This window comes from Strix aluco, chromosome 6, assembly GCF_031877795.1.
Source record: "Strix aluco isolate bStrAlu1 chromosome 6, bStrAlu1.hap1, whole genome shotgun sequence".
Taxonomy (NCBI): Eukaryota; Metazoa; Chordata; class Aves; order Strigiformes; family Strigidae; genus Strix; species Strix aluco.
In genome coordinates this window covers 19,745,521-19,761,580 of record NC_133936.1, presented here as the reverse complement: position 1 = coordinate 19,761,580, position 16,060 = coordinate 19,745,521, and the positions used below count along the sequence as shown (strand labels likewise).

General features: G+C 37.8%; 1 protein-coding gene across 5 annotated transcripts in view; it reads right to left on the bottom strand.

Annotated features, from left to right (window-relative positions):
- The window catches only part of SLC4A10 (solute carrier family 4 member 10), a 162,209-nt gene that overhangs the window by 122,909 nt on the left and 23,240 nt on the right, over positions 1-16,060 (bottom strand). For 2 of the 5 annotated variants that reach the window (XR_012623780.1, XM_074828970.1), the window contains exon 1: positions 431-763. The exons of 1 other annotated variant lie outside the window; for it this stretch is intronic. Coding sequence is in view for 3 of the 4 variants with exons in the window: in XM_074828970.1 (XP_074685071.1) it covers positions 431-511 (81 nt within the window). In the remaining variant the exon portion in view is untranslated. Of the gene's footprint in view, positions 1-430; positions 764-16,060 lie in introns of those variants that run through there. 2 more of the 5 variants (XM_074828971.1, XM_074828975.1) reach the window with 2 other exon arrangements.

Below are 16,060 nucleotides of genomic sequence, written 5' to 3'. Positions count from 1 at the left end.
TGTTTTAAATAACCTGCCACTGTAGGTAAACAGTTGCCTTATATTGCATTTCATATGACAAATACACACATTCGCAATAGCTTTGTGCGCCACATAAAGATAAAGCAAAATAAAAATGCAATACAATCGTGTCATTTTACTTTACAGCAAAGGTATAACCTTTTATCATGAATTAGTTAAAAGAAATCATATTCACAATAAAAACAGGTTGAAAATATATATGGAATAACCTTACATTGTTCAAACAGCAATTAACAACACGTTAGATTTCCAAGATATACATTGCTCTGCTTATGTAAACAGTCTACCCTATAAATCCTGTAGCAAATCCAACATGAAGCAATTACACAGACAAAGAGATTGTAAATGACCGAAAACTGTAAAACAAACCCTTGTGTTAGAAATATTAGTATAAACTATGAGGTCATACCTGATGACTTAGAGACTGTAATGTCTCACCGGTTCCCAGCTGCATGACCTTTCTATTTCCAGAGACCCCCAAAAATTGCATTTCCTGTCTTATGAAAGTACATCACAGACCCATCTATCTTTCAAAATCTTCTGGGCTAGTGAAGAAAGCATTAACAGCCATTCTGTCCATCAGCAAGTGCTGGAGTCATTACCCTCAAGATATCAGATCTTAAATATAGTTTCCTCCGTGCGATTACAGACATCCAGTAGTCAAGGAGGCTGACACAGCTATATCACTGATGCTGCTAATGCCATCTGAAAACAGTAAGCTTACTGCTTAAAGCAATCCTGCATCATCCAAACAGAACAAGCCACATCCTTCAACTCCTCACTTGCATTTTTTATAAAACCTAGCTCTGCCATTATAGATTTTGTTTTCATCTGTGGCCAGCTAAAGGAGAAATTACATATTATGCAACCAGCTTTGCATTAACAAAAGAAAAACGGCAGATGAAGTGACATATCGAGGTTATCAAATTCTGCTTGCATGACCACTCCTCAACAAGCACTATCACTATTCAGAAGAAGCATCACAACCTGATCCAAAGGAAAATTACCAGAAAGAAATTATAAATAATTCACAGGCAGCAAGACAGTTAAACACCTCTGAGGTACTGAAACAGCTATTTTATGCAGCCTTATGAATCCTAGTCCCTATTAAATTAAAAACATTGCTTGCCTAAGTATTTTTAATGTTTAATTTCAATAAATTGCATGATCACTGCATTGTTTCCATTACTCCCTGCTAGCAGCCAGAAAACAGCATGCCTTGAAAGTGTGCCAGTATTATGACAGCAAAAATGTGTTTTGATATCAAACAAAACAATCATGCAAGGGTTTTTTCTGATATGAGAGACCTTTCAAGCTAACAAATATACAGTATCCTCCTTAGTAATTTTTGAATTATTAAGACTACAAAGTAATAACCAGACTTTTTATTAAAACACATGCTTGATGCAAGTGAAATTTATTATTACAAATCATTATTTATTTTTATTGTTGCTATCATTATGGAAACAAACTTATGCAAACCAAAAAAATCACTTCACAGAACTAAGATGAAACAGTGCCACCAACAAACTGGAAAAAGTTATCATTTAATAATTCCTCTGAATTCTAGACCCACAGAAAAATTACTTGTGTTCACACAGTGAGAAAGTCCTATTGAGGCACTCAGTCCATATCCTTAAACACACAGCAACATCCCCTCAACACATATTGAAATATATTGCTATAAGTCAAATTTTACAGACAAATAAAACTTGGAGGAAAAAAGTCTTCCTTAATTTAACTACAGCTTGCATGTTATTCAAATTAATTTGGATGTCCTTCTTTACTTTGAAATATAAGTAAAAGCTGAAACTAGAAGTAAATGGTTCTAAATTAATTCACCCAGATCCTATTCTGTTAGTTTAACATTATTATTATTATACAGTTGTAGTAATTGCTCTTTTGAGTAACTTAATCAAATTTCGCTTATAGTCATTCACATTATGGCACTGATAATAGCAAACTGGTCTCATCCATAAATACCACATATTTCCCTTTAGAGAGAAACTGTCTGCTGTCAATTTTTAATTGATTCACTTTATACGGTATACAACTGCCTCAACGTAAGGATGCCTCATCTACAGCGAAAGGGAACTCAGTTAGCCATACATTCGTACAGAGTCTCTGGTGATGTGACTCGTAGCCTAGCAGAGGCTAGTCAGTGAAGCCCTAGGAGGCCTTAAAGTACAGGAGGGAACCAGATCAGGCCAGACTTGATGCTGCTTTTTATACTCTCCAAGAGAGTTAATCTTGAGGCCCAACAACCTGACACTGTTTTTTTACTGCTGATGATAGCGGCAGTCAGGGTGCCACTTTGAACACCGTGAATGCTCTTGAAAGCCGCCACTTCTAAAGTTTTTCCAGAATAACTCATGAATTCACTTTCAACTTAGAAAATGTTACTAAATCTACATCCACAGGATATAAATACATGCACACACAGAGACAAAAGACCTTTCCAAAAATAGATTAGAGTGATTCAGCACTAAAAGAAGGGGAAAACAGCTTTCCCCACATCAGTATGAAATGGGAATATCTCCCAAGGCAATATTTTTATTTCCAAAGGTAATTTTAAAAAACAAACAAATAAACCACCAGCACTAAATATTGTTATTTACTCCTATGCAAACACTCAGTTCTGCAATACTGTATTCTGATCAGTAGCTACTTACAACTGTATAAGGGAGTAAACCTTGCATCTGTAAGTTGCTGGCAACCGCTTCCAAGTCCCCACAAGCCACCTAGCTACAATACAAAGGCCAGCAAGATGGTAAGAAGATGGGAATATATGCTACCAAGCCAGTATTCATAAATATTACGTAGGCTCTCTCTGTGCTGCATGAAGATCTCCACTCAAAGAGTGGAGAAAAAACAAGAAGCTAGGAGCTATAACCACAGCTGTCAGAAACATCACTTAAGAGTTTCTACTCACTAAGAGTACATAATCTCTCCCTCAGCTGGACATTTGAAGAATTCAAGTGTTAGCAAAAGACAAGACAGAAGACTATTTTCCTGAGTTAGGTTAGGATCTCAGTACAAATTATAAATGCTCTCAGAAATATACAGTTATTTGTTCATGCATATTATCCCAGCTAGTGGAATCTTTTCCCAGAAGTTATTCCATGTTTTTCCTCATGGCAATAGAATCACTATTTTGCAAAAGCAAAAATTTTAACATTTCATTAGCAATGTTAAAACAGAAAAAGGGTATAAATACGATACTATTTTATGAATTATAAATATTTATTGTGAGAGATGTTAAAGCAAAAATCTGGTAATCCATTCTCTTCAGAATATCAACAGGTATCACATTATACCATACTAAAACATTACTCACAAATCTAGTTTGCTTTTATTTCATTTTTCCTCACGGGAAAAAAGAAAAAAAGCAAATTCGGAGTTCCTGTGGATTATGCAAGGTGAAATAACGGTCACTTTGAATCTAATACAGCATATAATTTATATAATATAGCACTGCTAATATATGGGGAATGGAATATCACTAGGAAGACATGGATTACCTTTATGACCACAAGAATAAAATTGGGGCAAAACTTAACAACACAAAATGTGAAGATGTGAATTTATAGATTCTTAAGTTTCTTCTAAGAATTGAGAGCTCAGCAGTTGAAAATTACAGTGGGTGAAACTGTGGGGACAAAGCTGATCACAGAGTAATTATGAGCTACCAACATGATGTCCCTATGGAAATGAAATTTTAAAATTATCAGTGAAGATATTTCTAGCACATAGACATCAACCTTAATACAGTAACATGAAGCTCTATTAAAATCTTACTGTTCTTGATCTGATCATCTATGCCTAGAAAAGGACTTCAAACTGCAAGAGATAAAGGCTTCTACAATGGTCAGGGAAATTTTGAGAAGAAACTGAAAACATTTGCTTTGCTTAGCTTTACAAATGAAAGACTAAAGGGGAGATCTGTGTAGGTGTCAAGATAGAAGTGCCAAAGAAAAAATCTTCAAGTAAAAGAACGGTTTTGGACCAAGCACAAATCCATACAAAGTTGACATTAATATCTGGGGCTTTTTTTAACTATCAGAGATTGAAAGTCTGCAGAAGCAGGAAATCAAACTCAAAGAGTGTGCCTTTCAATCCTGTATTTCTACAAGAGACAATCATGAAAACGTAGACAAGTGAAGAAAAAAAAGCAGAAACTTAAGGTACAGCAGAATTAGTACGAAGAGCAGGACCTAAGGAAAATCAGGAGATTGCCCTGGGGCTCAACTGGAAATAAGTTTAGAACCCTGAATCAAAAAAGAGTAAACAAAAAAAATACTCTAACAGTTGGTTTCTCCATACTCAAGGCACTGAACTTTCATCTCAATACACAGAATGGTATTAACAATATAAATAGCTCAGCAATTTCTCTTAACCAAAGTAATTCAACAGTTCTTAAATTTCAGCCAATTGCTCGGATCAACACAGATTAAAAAATATCTTTGTACTTGAGTGGAATAAGCTCAAAAGTAATTAATGATAGCCCATTCCCCTTTAATACTAATGACAGGACTGTTTCTATTACCTTTCTCTAGTCTACATATATATCTCTTATTTAATTCTCCCATTAAATTATTGGGCATTTTTTGTTATAAAGTGTAAGCACCCTTCTGTAGGCAAAAAGGAAAGTCATTTAGAGAATCTAAGTTTAAATTTAATAACTCAGTAAAAACTTGTTATATTTTATGGACGTACTTACTATGTTCTCTCAAATGAGATCCTGTTCAAAGACTCTCCTTTTGTGATTATTTCAACAGGCGTTACGTAAGTCTAATCAGTTCATCTGTGGATAACCATGACTGTGGTTAAAGGAAATCTGAAATATTTATAAAACAAAATAGAAAATGAGCAGCGGGAGACCTGAACCATGTCTGCATAATCAAAATTTGCAAATGAACTGCTTGGTTCCATTTCTGCCTAACAGTTAATGTAGCTGTATCAAAACCTGCCATTCCAAATACCCCACTGTCAGTATTGCTGTATACTAACACTAAACCTCAAGTTTGTATCTCAGGCTGATCCCTGACAACACAGATCACTGCACTACATGGTGCCAACAAATTAAAATGAATGTATAATAAACAGTTTTAAAGCAACGAAAAGGAAGATTTCTATCTAGTATTTTACCTTGAAATATTGCTTTTAAATGTCTGACATCCCATTTCCCAGAAGACAATGTAGAAGGCAGACATCTCCTCTCTCTCAGACTGAGAAGCAATCCTATACTTACAGTGCATACAAGAGGTGGTTGTTATTTGTTGTTGGAAAAATACAAAAAAATAAAGAGTACAAAATCTCCTCAAAGTTTGCAATCATACATTTATTTTCTTAGCAAAATTATTTGTGCATAAATCATGTATTCTAGAAAATTATTTGCAAAACCAGATTGAAATTATAAATTACAGAATCACAGAATGCTTAGGGTTATACGGGACCTTAAAGATCACCTACTTCCAACTCCCTCCCATGGGCAGGGACACCTTCCACTAAACCAGGTTGCTCAAAGCCCTGTCCAACCTGGCCTTGAACACTTCCAGGGCAGGGCCATTCACAGCTTCTCTGAGCAACCTGTTCCAGTAACTCACCACCCTCACAGTAAAGAATTTCTTCCTTATATCTCATCTAAATCTACCCTCTGTCAGTTTAAGACTGTTACCCCTCATCCTATCCCTACACTCCCTCTCCAGCTTTCTTGTAGATGCCCTTTAAGTATTAGAAGACTGCTCTAAGGTCTCCCTGGAGCCTTCTCTTCTCCAGGTTGAACAACCCCAACACTCTCAGCCTGTCCTCATAAGGGAGGTGCTCCAACCCCCTGATCATCTTCATGGCTGTCCTCTGGACTCACTCCAACAGGTCTATGTGCTTCTTATGTTGGGGGCCCCAGAGCTGGACACAATGCTCCAGGTGGTGTCTCATGAGGGTGGAGTAGAGGGGGAGAATCACCTCCCTTAACCTGCTGGCCACACTTCTCTTGATGTTGGCTTTCTGGGCTGCAAGTGCACATTGCTGGCTCGTAGTCAGTTTTCCATCCACTGCTACTCCCACGTCCTTCTCCACAGGGCTGCTCTCAATCCATTCTCTGCCCAGCCTGCATTTGTGCACGGGATTGCCTCAACTCATGTGTAGAACCTTGGCCTTGTTGAAGTTTTCATGAGGTTTACATGGGGCCACCTCTCAAGCCTGTCCAGGTCCCTCTGGATGGCACATCCCTTCCCTCCAGTTTGTCGGCCACACCACACAGCTTGGTATCATCAGCAAACTTGCTGAGGGAGCACTCAATCCCACTGACCATGTCACCAACAAATACGTTAAAACAGCACTGGCCCCAACACCAACCCGAGGAACGCCACTCGTCACTGCTCTCCACTTGGACATCGAGCTGTTGACCACAACTCTCTGAGCATGACCATTCAGCCAATTCCTTACCCACTGAGTCGTCCATTCATCAAATTAATGTCTCTCCAATTTAGAGACAAGGATGTCATGTGGGACAGCGTCAAATGCCTTGCACAAGTCCAGGTAGATGATGTTGCTCTTCCCTTATCCACCCATGCTGTAACCCCATTATAGAAAGCCACCAAATTTGTCGGGCACAATTTGCCATTAGTAAAGCTATGTTGGCTGTCACCAATCATCTCCTTATTTTCCATGTGCCCTAGCATGGTTTCCAGAAAGATCCGCTCCATGATCTTGCTGGGTATAGAGCCAAGACTGACAGGCCCTCTTTATTTCTCTTTTAAAAATGGGGGTTATGTCACCCCTCTTCCAATCAGCAGGAACTTTGCTGGACTGCCACGACTTCTCAAATATGATGGATAGTGACTTAGCCACTTCACCCACCAGTTACATATAGGACCCGCAGATGCATCTCATCAGGTCTCATGGACTTGTGCACCTTCAAGTTCCTTAGATGGTCTCAAACCTGATCTCCTACAGTGGGTGGTTCTTCCTTCTCCCAGTCCCCTTTACCTTCTGCATCTTGGATGGTGGGCTGGAGCCCTTTCCAAGACTGAGGAAAAAAAGTCAGTGAGTACCTCAGCCTTCTCCATATCCCAGGTGATCAAGTCTCCCTTCTCCTTCCAGAGAGGGCCCACATTTTCCCTAGTCTTCCATTTATCACCAACATACCTGTAAAAGCTTTTTTTATTACCCTTCACAACCCTGGCCAGATTTTTATTCTATCAGGGGTTTGGCCTTCCTAACCTGATCCCTGGTTGCCTAGACAGTTTCTCTGTACTCCTCCCAGGCCACCTGTCCATGTTTCCACCCTCTGTAGGCTTCCTTTTTGTGTTTGTGCTTGTTGAGGAGTTCCTTACTCCTCCATGCAGGCCTCCTGGCATTTTTACCTGATTTCCTCTTTGTCAGGATGCATTGCTCCTGAGCTTGGAGGTGAACCTTTAATATTAACCAAGTTTTTAAGCCCCTCTTCCCTCTAGGGCCTTATCGTATGTTAACCTGCCAAGCAGATCCCTGAAGAGGCCCAAGTCTGCTCTCCCGAAGTCCAGGGTATTGAGCTTGCTGCATGCCCTGCTTGCTGCCCTGAGGATCCTGAACTCCACCATTTCATGGTCACTGCAGCCAAGGCTGCTGCTGAGCTTCAGACTCCCCACCAGCCCCTCCTTGTTGGTGAGAACAAGGTCCAGCATAGCCAGTCATTGGCTCCTCTATCACTTGGAGAAGGAAGTTATCATCAACGCATTCCAGGAACCTCCTGGACTGTTTATATGTGTCTAGAAAGTGAATAGGTTATATTTAAAATGACCATGCCTTCCTTTTCTGACTTTAAAGAAAGCAAAACTTTCCAATTTTTTAAGCATCTCAACAGTACTGTAACTTGTGTCATGGCCTGGGAAAATCCTTCTCCTTTTATTAACTGACTAAGGACATGGCTGCCTAAGGGCTTAACCTGCAACCACTGGGGACGCTAGAATTGATTATAGGAAAACAGTTTCCCCTCCTCAAAAAGGTGATGGTGGAATTTGGACTGCACGTTGTACAGCACAACAGTAATTTATTTTCCTGATAAATGAAGAAATAACAATTTAATCAAAAATGCTGGAACCTGTTAGCAAAGCAAGCGCTACCAGCCTTTCCACAGAAAGAAGAGCAGGACAGGTGATGCTGCTCTGGGTATCTCCCAAATATTACACACTACTGAAGTTTCAGCCTAGTTGTACAGCACACCTCATACTTTTCTCTCTTTTGATCCTTTTTATCTCTCCCTTGTCCCTGAAGAGGAAGGAAAAACTCCTTTTTCTTATGAAAAATTTGTCAGTTCACTAATCCTAGCTTCTTATCTGCCTCAGAATAGATCCGACTTTTCTAAATATTTTGCATTAAAAAGTTCTCTTTCAAAGAAGAGAAATGTTAAATTTTGACATATAATTACCATTATCCTCTCTGCTAGCAGAAAATGATGGCAAAATGCCAACTTGCTTGTCTGCTACAGATAAGACATTTCCAAGCTTCCATCCTTCCTTTTAGAGAAAACAGAAGGGGAAGACCAGCCAGGAGAAAGCCTACCCTGTCAGCTGATCCTGTAAGAAATAAAATTAATATTCTCCTAGCAGAAATCATTTTCCTCCGTGCCTGAGGTAAATGATATGCCTTACCATATGTTATGATGGTCCTTTCAAGAATGACAAATTTGATGAATTTTTCCTGGATGGTCTTTCTCTCATCCAATCTCTTCTCATCACCTCCAGCTTCTGCTGCAGGCAAACTCTCAAGAGGCATAAATCAGCATAGCATCACCAAATTATGTAACTTCTACCCACTGGGGATTTAGCCCCTTCTATTTCAGATTTAGCACAAAAAAGTGTCTGTGCATTCTTCAATAATCTTTTTGATCTGTGTAGAGCTTTAGAGAATTACCCCAACACATTGCTGAGCTTCAACACCGATACACCCATTGTGAGCTGAGAACCCAGCCATTTTTCTTAAAGGAAGAACTCTAAAAAGATTATGTCCAATTAGAACACATATTCAGAACTAAATCAGACAAAACTCTGCTTCAGTTCAAACAAGGGGGAAAAAAAGCAAGTTTCTTCACTGTATATAAAAATATCAGCATACTTACTTTGAATACAAACTCATCTGTACATTATATACCTTTGTGAATCCCCAGATAGCAGCTTATTTACACATCATTGTGCATCACAGTCCTTTGAAAGTTTTACTTTTATCAATAAAATATAGACAGGCAAGACAGATAGATATATAGATATTTTTAAAATCCATCTACCACAAACACACTTAAAATTTTCTCATTTGCTATAAGATACACTGATTCTAAATGAGAATGATAATAAATAAAGATCAATTTTAGCCAATATTACTCAGTGAAGGCCCATCCAATTTTCCTTGCTGTTTTAAATGTTTATTTCAGTCATGTAAAACAAGTGGGTTTGTACGCTTAAATATATCAGAGCCCAAACCTAAAACTGGTCCCATGCAAAATACCCTTTGCCTTAGAAGGGTCTTATAAAAGTCTTATAAGACTGTAACATGGGATGAGAATTTCAAAGGTTGGGAGGGAAAGCCACTGCTTTGAAGGGAGGCAATGGAGGAAAAGAGCTGTTACAGGAGTATAATTTAGGATTAGCTTAGTAGTCTTAACAAAAAACATGACAGGAAGAAAGCAACACAGACAGCAAACAGGCCAAGATTAACTGCACCAGCTCTGTTTTGCCATCCTTTCTCTGGGAGGGGACACAGAAAAGCTATTCAAGCAGCACACACTTCACTAAAAGTTAAACATCTTATTTATGACTGTGCAAGGCATCCACTGCCTAAACAGGGAATGGGCTGGGGGCAGCCCCCCTCTGGTTGATGTAGGAAGAACACAGAAAGGGGAGAAGAAAGAAAAGTCCCCCCAAACTAGAAGCAGGCCCCAAAACTGATGTTGGGATCCTCTGGATTAAATCATTGAATTAGAGATACAAACTATATAAACTAGACAAATCCATAGTTATTTATGAATAAAAATGGGGAAGAAGATAGTATTTTCTAGATCAATTCAAAATGCTTTAAAAATTTTATTCCCCGTGTATTTTTTTAAATATTTAAATCACAATTTTACACTCAATAATGCAAGGACATAGATAAAAATGTTACAATCTCAAGAAAAATAATAGCCAATGATTGCTTCAAAGACAGAAAACTGGGACAAAATGCCCGTTGGAACATACAGAGTCTCCCGCAGGAGCTTCAAAAGTCAGACACTGCCTGCTTTTATACTTAAACTGCCTTTCAGCTAACTACTTCAGTATGAGACACTTGTGAGAGAATAAAAGTGTAAAGGACAAAGAAAGATAAAAGAACACTGAAATTTAAAAAATGTAATACTTAGACACATTCCAGTCATGGGGGGCTTTCCTGGTTTTGACGGGGGTTTATAGATTTTATATACGCTTGTCTTATAATGATAAGCAACAGTAAAAAAAAAATCTAAAAAAAAATAGTCAATTCTAGATAGTCTAGTGAATACTAGTTCTATTAAACACTGTTTCCTGCTTTAAGCAAAGAGAATACTGAAAACACCAGAGTAAAATTATAATACCTAGAGTACAACTACGGGTCTTCTGGAAGAGCTCCATTGTAAAGGCTCTTTACCCTTAAATAAAAATATTAACCGTGGTGCTGTGTAACTGGTTTGGGTTTTTTTTTTGGGGGGGGGGGGGGGTGTCAAAGGTGCAAAGACTTTTATTTCCATGATTCTTCACAGTCATTCTCTCTTAGGTGTATATATATACCATATACATACACATGAAGAAAGTCTACCATTTCTCATCCTAAACTACTGCCTGAACTTGGACTGCCTGACAGATTTTTTTGTGCATTACACACAAAATGTAGCTACTGTTTGACAGTCTAAACCTAAATGATCAGATCTATCATGGCTAAATATACCCAGGATAACAAACCTCCCTCTTTGTCTTGAAAGAGAAATTCAGCAGCAGTCAACTTCACCTTTTCTTTTTCCTCTCTCTCAGAGAGGGAGAAAAACAGCGGTGGAACCACCTCCCCAGAGAGTGACAACGGCAGACCCAGGATTCCTGAATTAGACGATTTCTTTCCTACTCTCATCTCCCTCCAGTGATCATCAGTGGAACAACCATACACTGACCACCAGCACAGCCCTGTTTCAGGCCTTCCTGCTCTCTTAAAGACTTACTGTTTTCTAAGTTGGTGAAAAAAAAAAAAAAACAGATGAGTCTGGAAGGAAACTCAAGGCTAAGTGAGAAAGGAAAAGATGTCAGTCTGCTTCTGCAAGCAAACAGACATTACATTCCCTCATAATCTCCACTGCTCAAAAGCCTTTTTAAGACTTCCTCTTAGGTTACAGCTGTGAGCCAATTTCCATATAAATTTCAGAGAAAAGGGTAACTATAAAGCAAGGGCATTCTCACCACAGACAGTTGTCTAGCAGCCTCATTGTACTCCTCAGAGGGTACATGGCTTCAGCCTGTGCTGTGTCCAGTGTTTCAAAAGACCCTACCATACATACTTGGACTAAAACCTGACAACTGAGTTTTTAGACCAGACTCAGGAACTAAATGAAGGCCTGTAGCAACACTAAATTTGTATTGGTAAAAAGATGTGACATCGATCCATCAGAGAAACATTCAGTGATAGGATTTCCATTTTTCCCTCACTCTCCAACACCCTCTTTAAAATACACATCACTTAGGCATAAATGCTCTCAGTATTCCAAAAAATATTTCCAAATTTGATACAAAAATGTTATGCTGTTTTCTCTTTTTTGGAAGAAATACTGACATTTAATACTGTGAAATTCACAAAAGTACATGGTTAAAAACTGACTTTGGACTACACCACCTGTGGAACAGTCTCACACGGGAAACGGTGCTAGCTTTGCTATCAGAGACTTTCAAAACTCAGCTGGATAAAACACTGTAAATTTCCTGTGCAAAGCAACCTTTTGTTATCAATGCACTAAAAAAGTGTACTTAAAGTCACACTTCATGACTTGCTTAGCCATATCATGCCATACACTGAAGTCTCAAACTTAAATACCCTACCTAAATAAGGGATCACATTACTGTACACCATCAACCCAGATAACTCTTCAACTTACTTTGGTTCTTGGACTGGCTTAAGGTACAAAGTCTTTAGGTAAAAATAATTAATGCAGTTTATTATGAAAAAACTTTTAGGAAACTAATGCAAATTGTAACTGCCTGCTGTTTGCAATTTTGTAATGAGATAACAACATCACAAAGACATTAGTCACAGTAGCACTGAATACTGTAATTATCAAGCTTGTCTTACAGAAATTATCTGAATTCTAACAGATGACCTCCGAGTTTTGGATTTATTTCTACTTTTATTACATAAAAACAAAAGGCAATGAAATATTAAAGGACACATTCATTTATTTGAAGAGTTTTCAGATAAATTCAGATAAAGTTAGGGTTTTCAGAAGTGAAGCTGAAGATATGAAAAAACATATGAAGATTGAGTTGGTTCTAGATAACTGGAATTCTAACTTCATTAAGTATATGTAAGGAATAATATTTTTGTTAGTTCCTCCAAAATCTATTTTTCAAGAAGTTCTTGACTGCCTTTCAAGGTGATATAGGACACCACAAATTCCACCTCAGATATAATCCAAGAACACCTGAGTTATTTCAATAGTCTGATTATTAATCCCTATATAGTACTTCTACATAATGATTCTTCATCAAGTCACCAACCCAATTTTTGTTTTTAAGGGTAAGTGCTACAGTATAACATGGTCAGTGCTGTGTGCAAATTCAAAGGAGAATAGTATATAAAAGGAAAATCATGAAAAGAATCAAATATGGTACCTGACACACTACTAGTAACAGTTTTGAACATTTCAGCTATCTATCTACAGCATTTTCCAATTGCTGGCCAGACACAATGTAAATCTCAATTGCAGCCTCCTCCCTACCTTACAAAGAAAACAAACTTATTTTGAAAACAAATATATGGCAGCCAGCACCCACTTGGTAGCAAGGTGATGAGAGACGTCTATCTATTATTTCATAAATTCTTCCTCATTATTAAAGTTCTTACACAATTCATGCAAAAGCCAGTTTACCATAAATCACTTTAAATACCACGAATCCCTATAAACATGAATCCCTATAACTAACTCATTCAAGAAAGTGATTAGCAACGAAAGATTACAAAATTCACTCACTAGCATAAGTATTTAGAATAAATGCAATAGAAATAATTCATGCTAACGTAAAAGACAGTACTTCACATTATGAGCCAAGAAAAGCAGTTCCAACCATATCATAAAACAAAAATTCTCATAAATGTTTCATTTTTTAAAAATTACTTTCTTACTTCACTTAGCCTCCAGCAGTCGATAGGCCATAGGCTTATATATAGTCTATTCTAAATCATCAGAATCCACTCATTCACTTGACAAGGAAGAGAGAAAAGTGGCTAGGGAAACTAAATCAGAGCTTGAATTTAAGATAGTATTATATCTAGGCCTGTTGCCTCTCTCTCACCTTGAAAACCAAAAAACTTCTTTCACCATCAGGAGAAACAGAATTAGTCTGACTAGGAGAAATGAGTTCTCTATTTAAAGAGACGTTCCACATACTCACCTCATTACCCCGCTCAAGAATACAGTGCCTAAAAATGCACTGTATATAAAAATCTGAATCTCTCATTCCTAGCACCATCATAATCTATTTCAAGAAAAATGCATTGCTCTCCCTAGGTCATGCTCTCAAGCCCCTCTACCAACTTGACATTCCTAAGTCTAAGCCTATTTTCCAGGTCATCAACATGACCTTTATGCAAAGCCTTACAGCCGCTGGTGTTTATAGCTGAATGGCATTATGACCACATGGAAACTTACACTATCACTTTTGCTACCAGCAAGGTAAGCAAAGCCCATGGGTCTTCTAACAAGAAGTTCTAGACAATTTCAAGTTTGTAGAGACATCTTCAGGTGTCTTAATCATACAGGATATTTTGGAGCACTGGGCACTCCACCCAGATGGCGCACAAGGCCATGCCAAAGGCTGACCACCAGCCTCTCAAACGTTCAGGAAGCCAAAAATTCTCATACGCTACTAAGCACAACAGGCTACTCTGGTCAGAGAAAACACATTGACATGACAAGAGAAAGAACTACTTCCACTCAGTTCAACCTTTTTTGCAGTTTCATAGTTTTTCTTGTACATAATTTCATTTCTCATAACCCAAGACATACTGAAGTTCAGGCAGCTATCAGAAGTATTAAAATAGCAGGCTCTTTTTAAAATTCATTTTTCAAGCAGCTTAAAAAATTAGTATTCAACAGTTATCTTCCTGATTTTAATAGCTCAAGAGAAGAGTTTTTAAAAAGAAATGCATGTATTGCATTTTAAATCAATAATTATCGTCATTATTAAACACTTCTGGTTTGAACCAGTGCTACCAGCAAAGCGATGAAAGGAGGTGAAATGCATAAAAAGAGAAGACAGAGCCATTTCTTTTGCTTCCTCCCAGCGGGGGACCCTGGACAGGCTCAGGGACACCTGGTGTCAGCAGGGTCCCAATTTCTGTTCACAATTTCTGTTCACCTTCATCCTTTCTTTTCTCCAAGGCAGAGCCCTCCCAGGGTGCTCCTCCTGCTCCTCTCCCAGCAGACTGCTGCCTGACCCCCCATGGTGAGCACCACTCCTCTATCCAGTCTGTCAAACTAGTCCATATAGTAAATTAGTAAATATAAACTGTATTAATTATTCATACAGTCCAGTCTGACACATTAGATTGAATGTCATGGTTATCCTGAAGGTAGAAAATGTTGAGTTTTACATAACATGTTCATTAAATGTAGTGAACTAATTAAAGTATGTTAATTAGGTAACAGACAAAAACAACTTAGTATTTGGTAGAGACTGGTCACTGTTAATACCTTGTACTGTGTTAATACCTTGGCTGTATTTTTATGCTTAATGAGCAAAAGGAAAAGCTGATTATTCAGAGAGCAGAAAAAAAAATCACATGTGTTACGTGTTGGAAAAATAGCCTCAGGTGACAGAGGAAATACATACCAAAGAAACTGGCACTCTAACAAAGAAAGTATCATTTCAAAGCCCATAAACAACATGCTGTCACTGGGAATTTTACGTATTCAGAGTCTAGGAAGCAATACTTAATTGCTGATGTTGTCAATAAAATAGCAAAAATCTCATTTTATTTGTACAAGTTATCTGTTCTCCCTGTACTATGTAAACATTTTTCCCAGTTTTTTACATTTACATTATGAAAATTGAGATTAAGGCTTTCATATCAAATGCTTTGGTTAGAAAAACAACTGAGAAGCAAGAAATTATTAATTAAACTCCTACTCACACAGGGCAAATGGTGGGAAATATACATACGTATGCCTGGCACTGGGAATAAAGCCCATGTAATGCTCTATGTGCAATTAAAACATACTCTGGGCTTATGTTAAAACTTTTTTTTTTTTTTTCCATATCTTAACCCCCCCCCTTTTCACTTGATTTGAAAGGATATGACCAAATCTAGAAAGCATTTTGATGTACATGTTATAGAAAGAAAAAAAAAAATCCAGTTAAGGCTTTCATTAAAACAAAGGCGTGTACCTTCTTCAGAAGACAACTGGAATAATTACAGTAACAAAGACGACAGATGTTGGAGATAGTAAACTACTCAGGACAAAAGCAAACTACTTACTTTTTCTTAAACTCAGCAGCAGACATTCTGGATATTATTAGTCATTAAAAAGTGAATCCTAGTACAAAAGACTAAGAAAGACAGATTCAGAAAGGGAACCTCATACTCGCAATGAAATTTGGATAGAATTTAGATAAATTCAAAGCAAGTCTAAAGCTTAAAAAAAAAAAAATCCACACAAACATACAAACAGAAACAAAACAACCTATACATCTAGATTGGTAGCCACACAGGCCAAGGCCACTCTTTTTTTTTTTATATTGAAGTTCCAGTTGTGGCTAAAATTCTGCTGTGAGACACCTTGGCCTCAACAGGGCAA